This window comes from Hyaena hyaena, unplaced genomic scaffold (genome assembly GCF_003009895.1).
Source record: "Hyaena hyaena isolate Hyena2069 unplaced genomic scaffold, ASM300989v1 scaffold_1542, whole genome shotgun sequence".
Taxonomy (NCBI): Eukaryota; Metazoa; Chordata; class Mammalia; order Carnivora; family Hyaenidae; genus Hyaena; species Hyaena hyaena.
In genome coordinates this window covers 221722-237165 of record NW_024082170.1, presented here as the reverse complement: position 1 = coordinate 237165, position 15444 = coordinate 221722, and the positions used below count along the sequence as shown (strand labels likewise).

The following is a 15444-nucleotide window of genomic DNA, read 5'->3' as shown; positions in this document are numbered from 1 at the left end:
GATGGTCTGGCTTTTACCCAAACGAGAAGGGGTATAATAGTCTCACCTGTAATATTCTGGGGTCACAGTGACAAAGAACAAAGTGCGAAGAACTCAAGATGCACACATTTATTTGGAGCGACTGAAATACAGGATTCATCATGTCGACCCAAACTCTTTGCAGTGACCATAATAGCTCAGCACTTCACAATGAAAGAAGGTCAATTAAACGCAATAATATTAAGTGGATGAGAACGGAGAAAATCATTTAACAAAAAGGTATGACACTGGAATGTCCCTTACTCCACTAACCGCTCTTGTGGTGCACTTCTGAACATCTTTCCTCTGCTGAGGTTTGTCTAGGCACCAATCATGGTAATCACACTGCTCTGGCCTCTGACAGAGTTAGGGCGGGCGTGTGGGTAAGTGTGCTACAGGGGTAAGAGTTGTGAGGACATGTGACGGAAGTTCCTTTCTCGTGAAGAAAGACAAACAAGCGAATGTTTAATCACTGCTTCTCTTCTGGCCCTAGTTACCTGTGAATATGATGCCTGTAACTGCTGGGCCACCGGGTTGAAGATGGAGTTAACCCACATGAGACAGTAGAGCCAAGAAATCTCAGGAGATTGGAGATCTCCTGATCTTCACTGTCTTATTTATCTCTGTATTTTCAAAGCACCCGGCATCGTGCTATGCACCTAGTAGAGGCTCCATATACAATTGTTGAATTAATAAATGAATACATGACAACAAAGTATAATTTAAAATTATAATATATAAAATTATAATTTAAAATTGATCTTCAAGCTTTTGAAGACAACACAGATATCGAATGAGTAAATAAATATGTAGAGAATGGAGCATAAATGAATATTCAGCGTTCACAAAGAGAGAATGGTATAATAGCACTAGAAGTCCATATTGGATAGACGATACAATTTTCTAGATAGAAAAGAGTTTTGGTGCAAGTGACTGAGGACCATTGAACACCCCCATTTGCATTCTCCAAATATTGTATTTAGTTGAGTTTAAGAGATTTTTCTGAGCACTTCCGTGTATGTGAAACACTGAAGTTGCAAATAAAACGTAGTCTTGTTGAGGTAGGTGACATACAATACAATAAGATTTTGTATTCACCCAATCATTTTGGGTATAGGAATCTAGACTAGACAAAAGATACGACTTCTTAAAATGCAAACTGTCGGTGCTTCGAGTGGATGACTAAGGGGCTGGCTCTTGCCCCAGCTTTACAGTCAGTGCTCCTGGGAGCAAGATGACAGAGTTCTATTTATCCCCATAGCTTGGGTTCCAATTAGTTTACACTAGGTCGAGAGAGTGTGTACGTCTCTTCCCAGCTCTGTGCTTAGGGTCTTCATATTAGCAACATGAACTCAGCCATGTGGGAGTATTTATACCACAATAATTGACAAAATTAAGGCTTTCCAGAGTGCTCTTTGGCAGCACACTGCTAGTTCCAACATAGTAGGTATGAAGGCCACTTTACTGGTATGGCAGAAACCCTCTTAATATGAGGCACCGAGCTCTGAGAACATAGCCTTGTGATAGGCCAATTCCCTAAACTCTACGCTCTTAAAGACAAGAACCTTAAAAATTTCTAGGCCACTCATCACGCCCATCAGAGTGCTCTCTGCATAACAGATGCTCAGTATTCATGTTTCCTTGAAGTATACTGGTGGCTTCATCTCCATACCAACTTGAGGTAGAGACAAAATATTAGAATATTGCTTCATCTGTTGTGGCTAGTATATTTGTTGAATAGTGACAATAATCAGAATAATATTGATACAACAGTTTTTATAGTGATTCAGAATTTATACAAGGGCTTTCAAATTCATTTATCGCTTTATAATCCCTACACCTCTGAGAAGTTAGATAGGTCGGACTTGGCATGACATCAAATAAGGTCTTTGGAAAAGCGTCAGAGCTTTGGGTGTGCGCCAACGGCTTGGTAATTACTTTGTTGTTTCGCTGTTACCTTACTTTAGGAGGCGACACGGTTGCGATAGAGTGTTACTACCTTAAAGGCTTGCTGTTTCTTCCCTATCACTCATTCGTGTTCCCAGGCTTCCTTTCGTACCTCACCATCTCTGGCCACAGAAAAAACAACCAACAGACTTGCTCGTCTCTGTAGCTCCAGGTCTGGATACTAGATTTTGCCAGAAAAGAAATCATCACTATTTATTGACTATTTGAGAGCCACTTGGTTGAATTCTGGCAAATAACAGAAGCCAGAAGCTTGAGGAAGCCTTCAGAAAGTTTCAAAAAGCTACCCATTCCTAGTTAAACCACCTCGACCTTTCTGAATAGCATTTAGACCAACAAAGAGAGGGAAAGGAAAGTTGAGAAGGAGTGTTTCTTTTGCTCTCTCTCATGGTCTTAAATTTTAGTTGCCAATTTGTTTCCCATTTGGCAAGAGCCACTTGAGTGCTAATATTACAATAAACTAAGCAACCAATATTCAGGAAAAGAATAATTCTTCACCCAGAAGTTACATGTTGGGAGCTGAGAGACTCAGTCAGGTACCGACCACTTTTTGTTTAGTCCACATTGTGTTTTTAAACATTCTTTTTCCAAACCTTTAAAAATTCTTAACTTTACCCAAAAGTCTATTTTCTGAGTTAAAAAAAATTATTATATTTTTTAAGGCCTCAGCCATGCCAGGTCTACAAAGTTGTAGGAGCTGAATGTCAGTTCAGAAGTAGACAAATGGTCTTATTTAGATGCCTCCCGGGCTCTCCTTTCTCCATAGTTCTTACCACTACTGATAGTATTGCTACGTGTCTACACAAGACACTCCATCCATTTGTTCTAGTTAGGCCCAGTACATATTTGAATATGCAACATCAATGTTGATTTAATGCTTTAACTTAAGTGTATTTTCACTTTCGGAATATTCAACCATCCCAGCATCCCCTTATTATTTATTCACCCTGCGGACACCCTCATGTGCAAGGCACGGAGATGCAGAGAAGGCAATGATGTGCTCCTTCTCCTTCTGGAGCTTACAGCATATGGGAGCACAGACAAATAAGTAATTGGAAAGCAGCAGGTGCTATGCAATACAGCGAAGGTACAACAGACCCCGCAGTGGGCAATGGCAAATTCTCTGAGGAATGAGGTGGGAATCAGGAACACTGTCAAAACAGAGGTGACTAAGGATGATTCTTGTGGAGTAATCTGGAACCTCTTGAGTGGACAAGCGAGGAGGAGAAGAGGTGTCTTCCAGGAGGAGAAAGGGATGTGAAGGAAGACCACGGACTGTTTTTGGAATGTCATATTCTAGAGTCTCTTGGGCTCGAACATCCTGGAAACCATGCCTCATTGGGTGGCAGAACCCAGGTTCTGCTAAGGCTCTTCAATATCTGTGTCCTCCAGGAATAACTAACTATTCTTATATTTGGAGTGATTCTTCTTCAAGTTTCTGGCCTAACAGCTATTGTCTGTTTCCTATACCTAAGGCCTGGCCTTCCGCTTCAAGATCTAGAGAGCACAAAAGACAGGCAGCAAGGATGGTGGGCTCTGAGGAGCTTGTGGGCCACTGCTCTCGGTGGTAAATGGCCAAGGACAGAACTAAGGATTTTCTTCTCTTTTTCACTGTCAGCGGATGGTCGTTTCATATGGGTATCTGTTCTATGAGCATCGATAGCATCTACCTATTGTCATCCCAAGATCAAAATGGCAGGAATAAATCTATATGCCTGATAGCGGTAGGTGCTCGGTGAATGTTTATGGAATGAATGTTAAAGACTTTGCCGAGTCATATAAAAACGGTTCTGAACCATATATTTTTTCTGCGTCAGTTATTTCAAGAAAATAATGTTAGCAAAAAATTAGCTAGTTAACTTTGGAGACCAAAGAATAGTACCGTCAAAATGGTGGTAATTTGGTAAACATTTATTGAATACGTGTTGATAACCTCACTGTTGATTTTACTATCATAATATGAATGGTAAACTTAATGAAACAGTCTCATAATGAACATAATAAGCACGATTTAAATAAAGAAAAGAAACGACAGACAGAAATAAAACTTAAAATTTAAAAATATTTTCAAATATTAGGTATTATCTGCCCTATTTACTGAGTGTCTATGTGTTGATGGGTTTTTTTTTTTGATATTTACAAAGTTAATTGTCTGCAGAATGTCCATTCACTCACTAATACCCTAGTTCTGATTTGCTACCGCCATTCATATAATGCCTCTTCTGAAACACACAGAAATCATATGCACAAATTTCCCCCTCGCTTAAACATTTTGCCTTTGCTGATTAAATAGATGCAGATGCACATCACTGCGTCCAGTTGGAGTCTGTCCTCTTCTTATTACGTTCCAAAATCCAACAATACTTTAATCTAGCCTGGCTGCAAAGCCTCTAACTTAGAAACTGGTATAAAAGGGGTTCAGCTATAAACTGCCCCAAAAAGCCAGAAGTTCACCTTTCAAAAATAGTATTTTATATACAAAAACCGCTACAGCAACAACATTACTTCATGAGACACACAGGCAGAATATGACTGCATTCAATTTGCATGCAGGTGGTGAACCTCTGAAATGGTATTAAGGGATGAGCCAGGGTGGATTAATTTCCAGTCTTTGATATTCATTAACTCCAGCTTCAGAAAAAAATACAAGGAGATGACACAATTACCCTCAGAGCTTCACCCGTACGCAGCAGCTTTACAATCTGAAGTTCACAATGCCATCCTGATTGATCAAAAAGGGGCATATACCTTTGGTAAGAGGTGAAAAAGTATATGGGCTTCACGATGGCAATGATGGTATTTGATTTGGGGATAGTCAGCCCCACTGTGGAAACACTCAGCAAAACAGTCCTCATCATTTATTCTCTAAGCCGCCTGTCAATAGCTAGCCCTCCCTGGCTTTCAATAAGTCTCTGCCAAGCGACGCCTAGTTTTTTGGCCTAAAGTAATGATGGGCAAGGTACCATGCCTATTTTGTTTGAAGAAGTTAGCATTTAGTCTCATCATTCCATTTCTATTTAGAGATCACAAAACCTCTGAAAGAGAGATACTTAGAAAACACTTCCGTAAACAGGAAAACTTTCCCATTGGAAGGAAGAAAAGAAGTCATCCATCCATCTCAAATCCCTTCTGGAACAAGGTGGAAGAAGGAAGCTACAGGAGAGAGTACGAGGCCCCTCTCCCTCTGCCCCTTCCCTGTTCACGCTCTTGCTCTCCAAAAAAATTAAAAAATAAACAGAAAGAAAGCAAAAGAAAAACGAAAAAGAAAGCGTATAAGGATGAGGAGGAGGAGTGGGCTTGCAGTTATCTAAGAAGGAGCGAAGATGCTTGCTTACCTCTGGAGCTTCAAAGATTTCCGGGTCATAGTGTAAGGCGGGAGGAAAGATGGCCACCAAGTCCCCCTTGCGCAGACAGTAGTCCTGCGTCTCTGAATGTACAGTCAAATCCTCTTGAACAAAACGAAAGACGCTCGAAAATGAGCATAGTCGCAAAACCTCGAGAATGGTGCTTTCTGAAGGACACAAGCAACAACAGCTTATTAAAACACGACTGCTCCTGAACAGTGCACTCAATTCGCCGCGAAGCTCATTACCAACTGCTCTGATTGAAAACGAAGCCCTCTCCTAATCAGCTCCGTTGAGCACCAAGAGGGAGTCATGGTGGCCTTCCACGGCCAGAGTGAGGATGAGGCGACGGAGACAGCTGTGACCTGGCCCTAGTCACAGAGGGCAACGGCGCTGTACTTGGGCAGAAAGCCATTAACGAGGCTTTTTGTAAGACGGAAAGGTTTGTGAGAGTGAGATGCTGTGTTACAGGTATATCCTTTGGACATTAAAACCAGATCCCCGTTAAAGTATGGTGCTGGTGGATTATCTCACCAACCTCCAGAACAGCTACCTCTTGAAAGCCAGGCTTAGAAAGTTAATAAGCACTTAGGCCGCTAATGGTAAAGTAATTGTAGTAGTGCTTTCTGCGATGGCTTAACACTTAATTTCTTTTACGCTAGCTGTAAATAAAATGTGGGTCAGCGTTTATCGGAAAAATTTCAAGGGAAAAAGACTTTTATAGGATTCAGAGGAAAACCGTGTTTCCCTCAGCATCCGGGGAAAATAACAGCCACCGTCATAACCTGGAAGCTTCCAGAAGCGGAATGTCCTTGCTTTCCCAGTGGCCTTCACCCTTTGCTCCTAGCACGGCAGATTTTATGGCTAATTTCCGGCAATTTATCCTGGCAGTTTGAGGAGGAATTCCTTTGGGAATAATATGCATAATTTGCATAAATCATTCTGATAGCATGCGTATCAGCATGTAGCTCCTGTCTAGGGCTGCATCTCGGCCTTCGTAATCAAAACTGACTACGTTTTCACCAGCGTGAATGGGTCCTAGAATATAAAGCTTGATTCTTTCTAATCGGCAATGTGAAAAGGAGCTCCAAGTCGACCGTTTGTCCCCTTTCACATGGCAACAAACGGTTGTGTTTATGGCTTGCAATTTAGAACACACACCCGCGCGCGCACACACACACACACACACACACACACCCCCAATTTCTCGGTGTTCAGCAAAGCTGTGAAACACAGAGGACTCGGTGATTACATTATAGCAGTTCATTGGTCAGCGAGGGCGGGCATCACCCAAAAAATTTTTTTCAAAAACTGCTATTTCACTAGAACTGACATGTGCACACGCGTGCACAAGGACACCAGGTTCCTTTGGGAGCCCTCTCCCCGGGCGTTTTTCCCCAGGCGCGCATTTGCCTGAGGAAGCGCGGCTGCGCGGCCCGCGCGGTGACCCAGTGCGCGAGCGGGGAGGCCCGGCACGTTCTCTGCGCCGCCCTCGTTACCACGGTCAGGCGGCGGCAAAGCGGTCCGAGGGCCACGCGGCCAGAAACGAAGTCCGGCTCTGGAGCGTGGGCCCTCCTGCGGCCGGCCACGGGGCACCTCGGCGGTGACCGGCGTCCCTGGGCGCGGAGCGGCGGCTGACACACGCGGCAGTGCTGTTCGCCTCCCAGGTCCAGCAGGGCCGTGGGAAGAAGACACACAAAGGCCAAAATAACTGTGGGGTGGCTCTGTGACAGGGCAGGCGTCTCCAGCCCCGACGACACGGTGGCGTCCGATGGGCCGCCGCGCCCGAGGGGGGCACGGCAGCTCGCGCCCGCTGCAGCGCCCCAAATGCCAGTCGGGCAAGCATGTCTTAGGCAGACGTTAATCACAGTAATGGGGCGCAAAGTGTGGCTGAGCGGTCAGGTCGTAAATGACAAATCTGTTTCACCTCCCGGTACCCGCGCAAGGCGAGGCTGGCCATCGCTCTGAGCCATCATGCCCATAATCATTAGATGACAGAAGTAATGAGTTGCATTATTGTCAGCAGCGCAGAGGAGGGCTTCTGTGGCTGCGTGTCACACAGACGGACACAAAAGCCAGCAGCTTTTCCGCCAGCCCCCGGAAGGATGCAGGCAGAGCTCTATGTTGAGAAGAATGACAACTGCAGAATAAAAAAGCTGCAGCCTCGACTGGTAGTTGTGATAGTTGAGCAGACAGCAGCCAGTGCCACCGCCGGGCCAGCTGGGCCCCGGGAGGGCCTCCATGCTGCACCAGGAGGAACCGTAAATCACCCCGCGCGGCCGAGCAACATCTGTTTCTATGCTAGTGCCGAACAAACAAGGCAATTTAAAACATACCAAGGGATAACCAAGCAACAAATGAACATGACCCTCGTTTCTTTCCTCCTTCTCACACACGAGGTGTTAAACTTCATTGTGCAAGCACTCCACGGAGGAGAGGCCAGGTTGGTATTTGATAAGGTGTTGTCAGAGAGATTTTACAGATTTCCAAAATGGAAAGGGAAAGCGTATAGTATTGTTATTCTTAGCATCTTCCTTCCCCCCTTCTATCTTCATTTCTTTTATACCAAAGCTAGCACTCAGTTCTCAATTCGCTCTAGAATTAAAAAAAAAAAAAAAAACTTTCCATATACTTATAAATATTCAGTCTTTAAACCTAATTTGCTATACTTAGTTCACATGCCTTCAAGCATTTGTCTTCCAATTTCCACTGAATAAATGCGTACTAATGAGAAGTAGAGCAAGCTGCTGAGGCAAAGCTGGGTGACTTGGGTCTGGCCTGCCACCAGCTTGTGATAGGCGGGCAAATTGAGTTAAAATGAAAAGTCTTGTCAGCTGAAATTCAACATGGTAGCCAAACAGCAAGCTGTCAATCATCCAGCCAAAACAAGGGACTGTAGGTAATAAAAGGTCATTGTGATCATTAGTGCCCTTGGCTTTCATATGCAAGTTAATTTTAATTAAACATGATCTCTATCTGTAAATGTTTTATAAAACTTATTGTGCATAATGGATTGTTAATTTATACTAACATTTAGCAGGTAATAGGACCCTCTACTCATGAAATGCATTGGGGGGAAATGGCTATCGAGAATGCAAATATTTTGGGGATAATTTACACCAGGCACCACCAGGTGCCAACGACTCGACTGTGATTAAGATAAGGCTGCCTGTGTTTTATTAAGAACTAAGCGCTACGGACCGGTTCGCACTAGGAAACTGGATCACAGGATTCCCACCATGAACGTACAGTGCAGAGCCTGAACCACCTCCTTCACCTGGCGAGGAGAGATTTGTTTCTCTTTTCAGGAGCTAAAAATATTCTGATTAAGTATCCCTTCTAAGCAGAAGCTGGGGAATGTGTTGAGCTAAGATGCTTCACCACGTAACTGTGAAGGAAAATGGCAAACGAAAGGCACTGCTGGTAGAAAGAGCCATACACGCTTTCTCTTTTGCCCTCAGATCTCAATTCTGGCTGTAATAATTGACAGATGATTCTCATTTGCAGATTTAAAGCGCTGAAGCAGCTCATGACAATCAATAATGCATATAACGATGCAAACACAAATAAGCACATCCAAGTGTCTGCCTCACACTTAGGCCATGTCTGTATATGTGGAATGAATGTACTGTGACACGGCCAGGCTGGTAATTTGGGTCATCTTAATGATCGGTGCAGACTGTCATACCGTCTGATTAGCCATGGTGTCCGTGGATAGCAGTGATGGCTGGAGCGAGATGGACAGCCTGGCCCTCCCGCAGTCCACTGGGGCTGAGCACTTGGGCGGTCTTACAAAGGTGGATGACAAGGGGGGACAGCGGGGTCCGCAGGCAGTGGTCTGAGGGTGTGAAGAAATGGAGTGAGGCTCCAGGTGTGTGCGTGTGCATTTTTACATAACTGCCTTCAAGACAGGTGAGAAGGTAAATTAGAAATGGCAATAATCAGATAACTTGAAGCAAATAGCGAATTTTTGGCTCAACAACTGCGTCATATATTTTAAATCAAGTTAAAGGTACATAGGTAATCGGTACAAATGTCTACTGTCACTCTGCACTACAGACACAACCTTTGGTTTTCTGCTAAAATGTGGAAATGTAAATTCAACATTCCTATGTTCAGTAAATGCTTATGAAGGTCCTACTCTGCTCAGGACAGTGGACCACTGCTGCCGGAGAAAAAAAAAAAAAAAAAAGAAATTTGGCTGTAATGGACCCTGCAATCTGAGTAGTTCAAAGTCGGGAAGTGCATATAAACAGAAATGCGTGTCAAGATCCTAGACGAGATTCTGCATAATTCCTGAGTAGATACTTGTAAAGATGGCATTTAGAAAGTCCTGGAAAGACAAAGGCAAAAACAAAATTTCGAATTCCTCATCCATATATCAGCCCTTTAAAAATATTTAAAGACAAATGGGGCGCCTGGGTGGTTCAGTCTGTTAAGCATCCGACTTCAGCTCAGGTCGTGGCTTGTGAGTTCGAGCCCCGCGTCAGGCTCTGTGCTGACAGCTCGGAGCCTGGAGCTGCTTCAGAGTCTACGTCTCCCTCTCTCTCTGCCCCTCCCTTGCTCGCACTCTGTCTGTCTGTCTCTCTCAACAATAAATAAACAGAAACAATTTATGTTATTTTTCAAATACACAATTATCTTTAATATTGAATAAGCTTTTTCTAAATAACACCCCCAGTTGTGACAAATAACCACACTAAGATGATAGTGATAAGAAGGACTGTATGTGTGTGTGTGTGGGGGGGGCATGTGGGGACTCTATCGTCTTTGTAATTTTTCTGTAAATGTAAACTTATTTTAAAATGAAAGACTTATTTTTATTAAAAAACAGCCCCCAAATTCTGATGCGAACCTCTAGCCCCCTTAACACCCTCAACTGAGTCTGAGAATTAGTGATCCATATCCTTGTAAAAGGGTGGTCAAGTTCTCTGCTACAGTTGTAGAGCATTTTCCCCCAGCGGTGATGGTATTTATGGGCTGGCGTTTAAGTTAGAGCTGGCATCAGTTTCTAGCTCTGCCACATACCTAGCTGTAGGAGTTGAGCTGGTTAACTAATCTTTCTGCATCTTGTTACCTAATAATTAAGTGAAGACACTAGTACCTTTAGATTAAAGAAGCTAATATATGTAAAGCAGTAGCACAGTGCCCACCACATAATAAACGATAGTGGTTAATACTGTCATTCATACTATTCCATCTGGAAATTAAAACGATAGTTAACTCTATCACCATCTTGCTCATACTTTCTGATCTCGTACGTGTACACATCATGGCTAGCTTTGCTGAATCAAGATACAAAGAATTCCTCTCCCCTCTCAGTTCAGACAATGAAAAAGGACTCAGGAGGGCTCTGCTATCAGACAAGTCTGAGGGGAAAAGGTTGGATGTGGCCAGAAACCCTTTATCTCCATGACCTCAGGCAAGTTATTTAGCATCGTGATCGTTTTCTCATCTGTAAAAATAATGACAACGTAAGAGCTGCCCCGGTCCCCCAGTATTTTGGGGAAGATCACCTGAAAAAAATGTAGGAGTCCATGAAATTGCCTCGAAATTGTGAAGCCATTAATATATTTAACATGGACTATGTCTTATAGTCATTATTTGTTATTAAGGGATCTTTATTTTTTCAATTGATCATTTCTTTCTGTTTCCGCTTCTTTCTCCTCACTAATTGGGCTTCAAGTTCTGATAGAATTTTGTTGGAGAATCACTCACGCCAGGCGCACAATTCTAGGGGCTTTATACTATATGGTCTCCTTTTTAAAAAGTATCGCACATTTTGCTGAGCTGTAGTTTTACAGCAATTTTATTCCAATATCCCTCACTTCAGCCACGTGTGCAACTTTTCTCATTTTCAGAATACGCAGTTGAACCATTTTAGGTGCCTGCAATGCCCCCGAGTCATTCACTTATTCAGTTCAGAACTTCTACGCCACCTTGACTTAGGTTCTTCTTAGAGTATGTTTGTTCTTTCACGTGTTATGCACAGAAAGATCACTCCTGTGGGGTAAGGTAGACTTGAATTTGATAGCAGTTTGATTCACAAATAATTGAAAATGAAGAGAACAACATAAGCATTGTAGGGATGGTGTTGAGGTTAGACATCACTTTGGAGACAGCAACAGATAACGCTTATTGAACCCATACTTTTAAAGTTATTTACATACATTATTTAGGCAAATGTGGAAGTAAGAGGTAGTATTCAGAGAGATTATCTGCCATCCATTTGTCAAAATTCCAATTTTGAGATTCCCCTCCTTGCATTATCTTTTTTCTGCTCTCGGACTCATCTTTTCTCCTTCTCCTTTCTCTGTCTAAATCCCAACTCCAGGTTTCTCTTTCTAGGAAAACTGAACAATTCTTACTTTTCTCTCAGAGTTTCTCAAACTTCCCTTCTATCAGCAGCTCTTCCTGTTGAGATTTAGGCCCAATTGGCTGTTAGTTGAGCCTCACTGCATTTACTATTTTATTTTTAATGTAATTTAAAATCTGTTGTAGAAACCTGTATTAAACAATCAATATAAAATTTTAGTGAAGTCATGATAAGCAGAGTCCGTAGAGTAAGTTACATAAGTATACAAAAATAGAAAGTTGTGTTTTTCTTTATCCAAAAAAAAAATAAATAAATAAAGGGTGGAATGGTTTTAGAGAAAGATTCTCAAGAGCATTAGAAAAAAGCACGAATCCCTCACAACCTCTTACAACAGATGATTGCTTTGAATTCTTTAAACGGGCTTGGTACTTAAAAGCCCAATTTATGGGACATATTTTAACTTTTGCTGATATTACGTGTATATTGACGTCAGAAGAAATTTGATACACGTAATGCCTAGAGGACTGAGCCACAAACATCAATAATATACGCACAATGATTCGCATCGAGATAAACCCATGCCCCATTGGGCTCTGTCTTCTATAATCGCTCTAAACAAGAGAAATCATTTTTGTTCAGGAATAAAGCACTCATTTCTACGGCATTCTAACTTTCCTTTCAACCTTCCTTTATAATCGATGTATGCTGACCTGCAAAATCTCTGTTAAAAGAGATTTCTTCTTCCTGGTTCAAAAAAATTTCTTCTTCCTAGTTAAAAAAATACGGTAGCATTCATTTCATCCTTGTGATCTTTTTCCTTATAATAACAGAAATTCAAGAGGTCTTTATTTTTAAAGAAATATACTTAGACTATATACAACTCTGTCCTTAAGCACATGAAAAAGGGGAAACATATACACCCACATCATGGGGTACACTGTAAATATTTAATTCTGTGAATCTGCCTTTGGACGTATAGTTCATACTCTTCTTATATCGAGAAATATTCACAACTGAACTATGACCAGATGCAGAGGTTATCTGTTGTGTTACTAATTCATATAAAAATTTGTTTCAACCTGCATCAAACTGTCTATCTCATGCAAGAAACAATGCACACTATTTTCTAGAAGATTAAATCCTCGTAATGAACAACACTGGCCTCTTCTGGTAACCGAGGTCACGATGAACAGAGATCCGCCCTTCTAGATTGCTCAAGGCTCCACCTCTATCCAGGTAGATCTACACTCTCTTGGGATAATTGTTTTCCATTTGTTGATGATAAATGAGCTGTAAATTAATGAGGGCTCCAAGGGTGAAAACCTCTAGCTCTGGCCATGAACTTAAATGGACCCAAACTGTAGCTCTGGAACTTGCCATTTCTTCGGATCAAATAAATTTAAACATTTCTGCTTTAATATTACAATTTTATTTTATCTTAATTTATTTCTAGGAAAGAGAGAGAGAGAGACAGAGTGAGCAGGGGAGGGTCAGAGAGAGAGGGAGATACAGACTCTGAAATAGGCTCCAGGCTCTGAGCTGGCAGTCAGCACAGAGCCCGACGCGGGGCTCGAACCCATGAACCGCGAGATCATGACCTAAGCGGAAGTCGGACGCTTAACCGACTAAGCCACCCAGGCGCCCCAATATTACAATTTTAAAATGACCTTTTCTTTCAATAACAAGACGCTGAGAGTAAGAAGAGAGTTGACGAATTTCAATTAAATTTTTAAGTGTAATAACTGTGTACAGAATACAAACACATAATTCTATAGTTTATTTGCTTTACTTCCCAGTATGCATCAGCTGATTCAGAAAATGCAACTGACATTACTGGAATATATGGCAAAGCAACCTTGATTTCCATAGAACTATAAATCTTCTACCCACAAAATACTGTGTAGCCACGTGAAGGTGACTACCCAGAATTTTATGCACATTTTTTGGATTTGTTCACCAATAATTCTGCAAAGAAGACCAAAATAATATTTGTATTTTGATCATGTTGGGATTACTTCTTTTCTCCAGGCAAATATAAAATATTTGGATAATGCATGCTACAATATTTGGGTTAATGTATGCCAAGAACTATACGGTGACACATTTTTCCCAGTTGAGGGAACAAGCTAGCCAATAGCCTGTATGAGAAAAGTTTCCTGCTACTGCTTCGGATGGGTCGTAGCCTAGTCCCTGGGAACAATCTCTTTGAACACAGGGGCCATTCTTTTTAATGTCACCCGATAGTCAACACAACTCAAGATCTGGAAGCTCTTTGTTCCCAGAAGTTCCCATCAAAGAACCTGAACATATTTATGTATTATTATTATTTTAAAATGTTTATTCATTTTTTGAGAGCAAGAGAGAGGCGGAGCATGCAGAGGAGAGGGGCAGAGAGAGAGGGAGACACAGAATCTGAAGCAGCTCCAGGCTCTGAGCTGTCAGCACAGAGCCCGACTTGGGGCTCGAACTCATGAACCATGAGATCATGACCCAAGCCGAAGTTGGACACTTAACAGACTGAGCCACCCAGGCACCTCTCCCTCCCCTTTTTAAATGTGAACCTGGAACATATTTCAAAGATAAAAAATTGAGGCCATCACGGGCTAAAAGACTTGCCGACATTGTCAGGAGTGAAACAACAGATATATATAAAGACATACTCCTACCTGTGTCTAAAGGGACTCGCGTTATTGTATAGTAAAGGATACCACGGGATGAAATATCAACAGAGAAGGGACAGAAATAACTCATTGATGTGGAATTTAACTTTGGGAGTTAAAGTTTATTCACACAGACATATGAAGCGTCTTATCAAAACTGGTCAAGGAAAATGCAATCCATTGTCATCAAACTTTCAGGTCACTGGTGGACAGGTCTATGTAGAAACAGAAAAACAACTTAGTCACTCCTGACCTCAAATATATTTGAAATAGTGACCATGCATATCTCATGAGTCAGTGATTATTTTATGAAATTTTCACATTTCAAGTGGAGTAATTAGTAGTTGCCGCTGCTGCTTTTCCTGGCTGTCTCCTTTTCTTCCCTTCCCTCCTTCCTTTTTTTTCTCCCCAAGTATGTTCAAGCTAAGAACTTCCAGGGGAAATCACCTTTACTGCATTTTTGAGAATCATACACTTACAGCTGTATAAAACATCCTACCATTTTCGGGAAGAATAAGTACATTTGGTCCACAAGTTGTTGCCTTTCTGAAATACTTTTCTTTCCAGTCCCCAAATACCTTTCTTGTCGAGATGGTGCAGCAGTGTTTGGAACGCGTTAGCACACCACCAGATGCTCAGAATCAAATGACTTAATAGGCATAAACCTTTTTTTTTTCCAAATAATTGCAAAGCTTTGGTTTAGCCTTTTGCATACCTTGCATAGTTAATTACCTAGGCCTTAATGTTTACATGTAATGAGAGTATCTACAGCTATAAACTACATAATTTATAATTGATGTAAATGGGTGTTATTATGTCAATTAGGCAGCTGTGTCCTCTACCTCGTGGTAAACAGCTTTGAGTGATAAACGGAGTTTGCAGAGAGGTACCTTCTTTTCTTCATAACAGATAAAAATAAATTACCTAGGTAGACCAGGCTGTCCAATTGTTCTCTGGTGAGGTGGATGGTAAATCCAGACCCTTTCTTTTGACCTGTTGACTGCAGCAAATGGTCAATTTCGTCACGCAGCACTGCCATAGCTTCTGGGTGCTGCAGGAGGTAATACATCGCCCAGAACGTAGTTGGAATAGTGTTTGTCACAGAGGCCCAGAGAAAGCCTAAATGATGTGCTGGGAGAAA

At 41.9% G+C, this 15444-nt stretch overlaps 1 protein-coding gene across 1 annotated transcript in view; it reads right to left on the bottom strand.

Annotated features, from left to right (window-relative positions):
* Positions 1 to 15444, bottom strand: part of LOC120225910 (cytochrome P450 7B1) — a 36011-nt gene that overhangs the window by 3477 nt on the left and 17090 nt on the right. The window contains exons 4-5 of the mRNA XM_039224092.1: positions 15228 to 15434; positions 5319 to 5494 (exon numbers count right to left, since the gene is read on the bottom strand). Coding sequence (XP_039080023.1) covers positions 5319 to 5494; positions 15228 to 15434 — 383 coding nt within the window. The remainder of the gene's footprint in view (positions 1 to 5318; positions 5495 to 15227; positions 15435 to 15444) is intronic.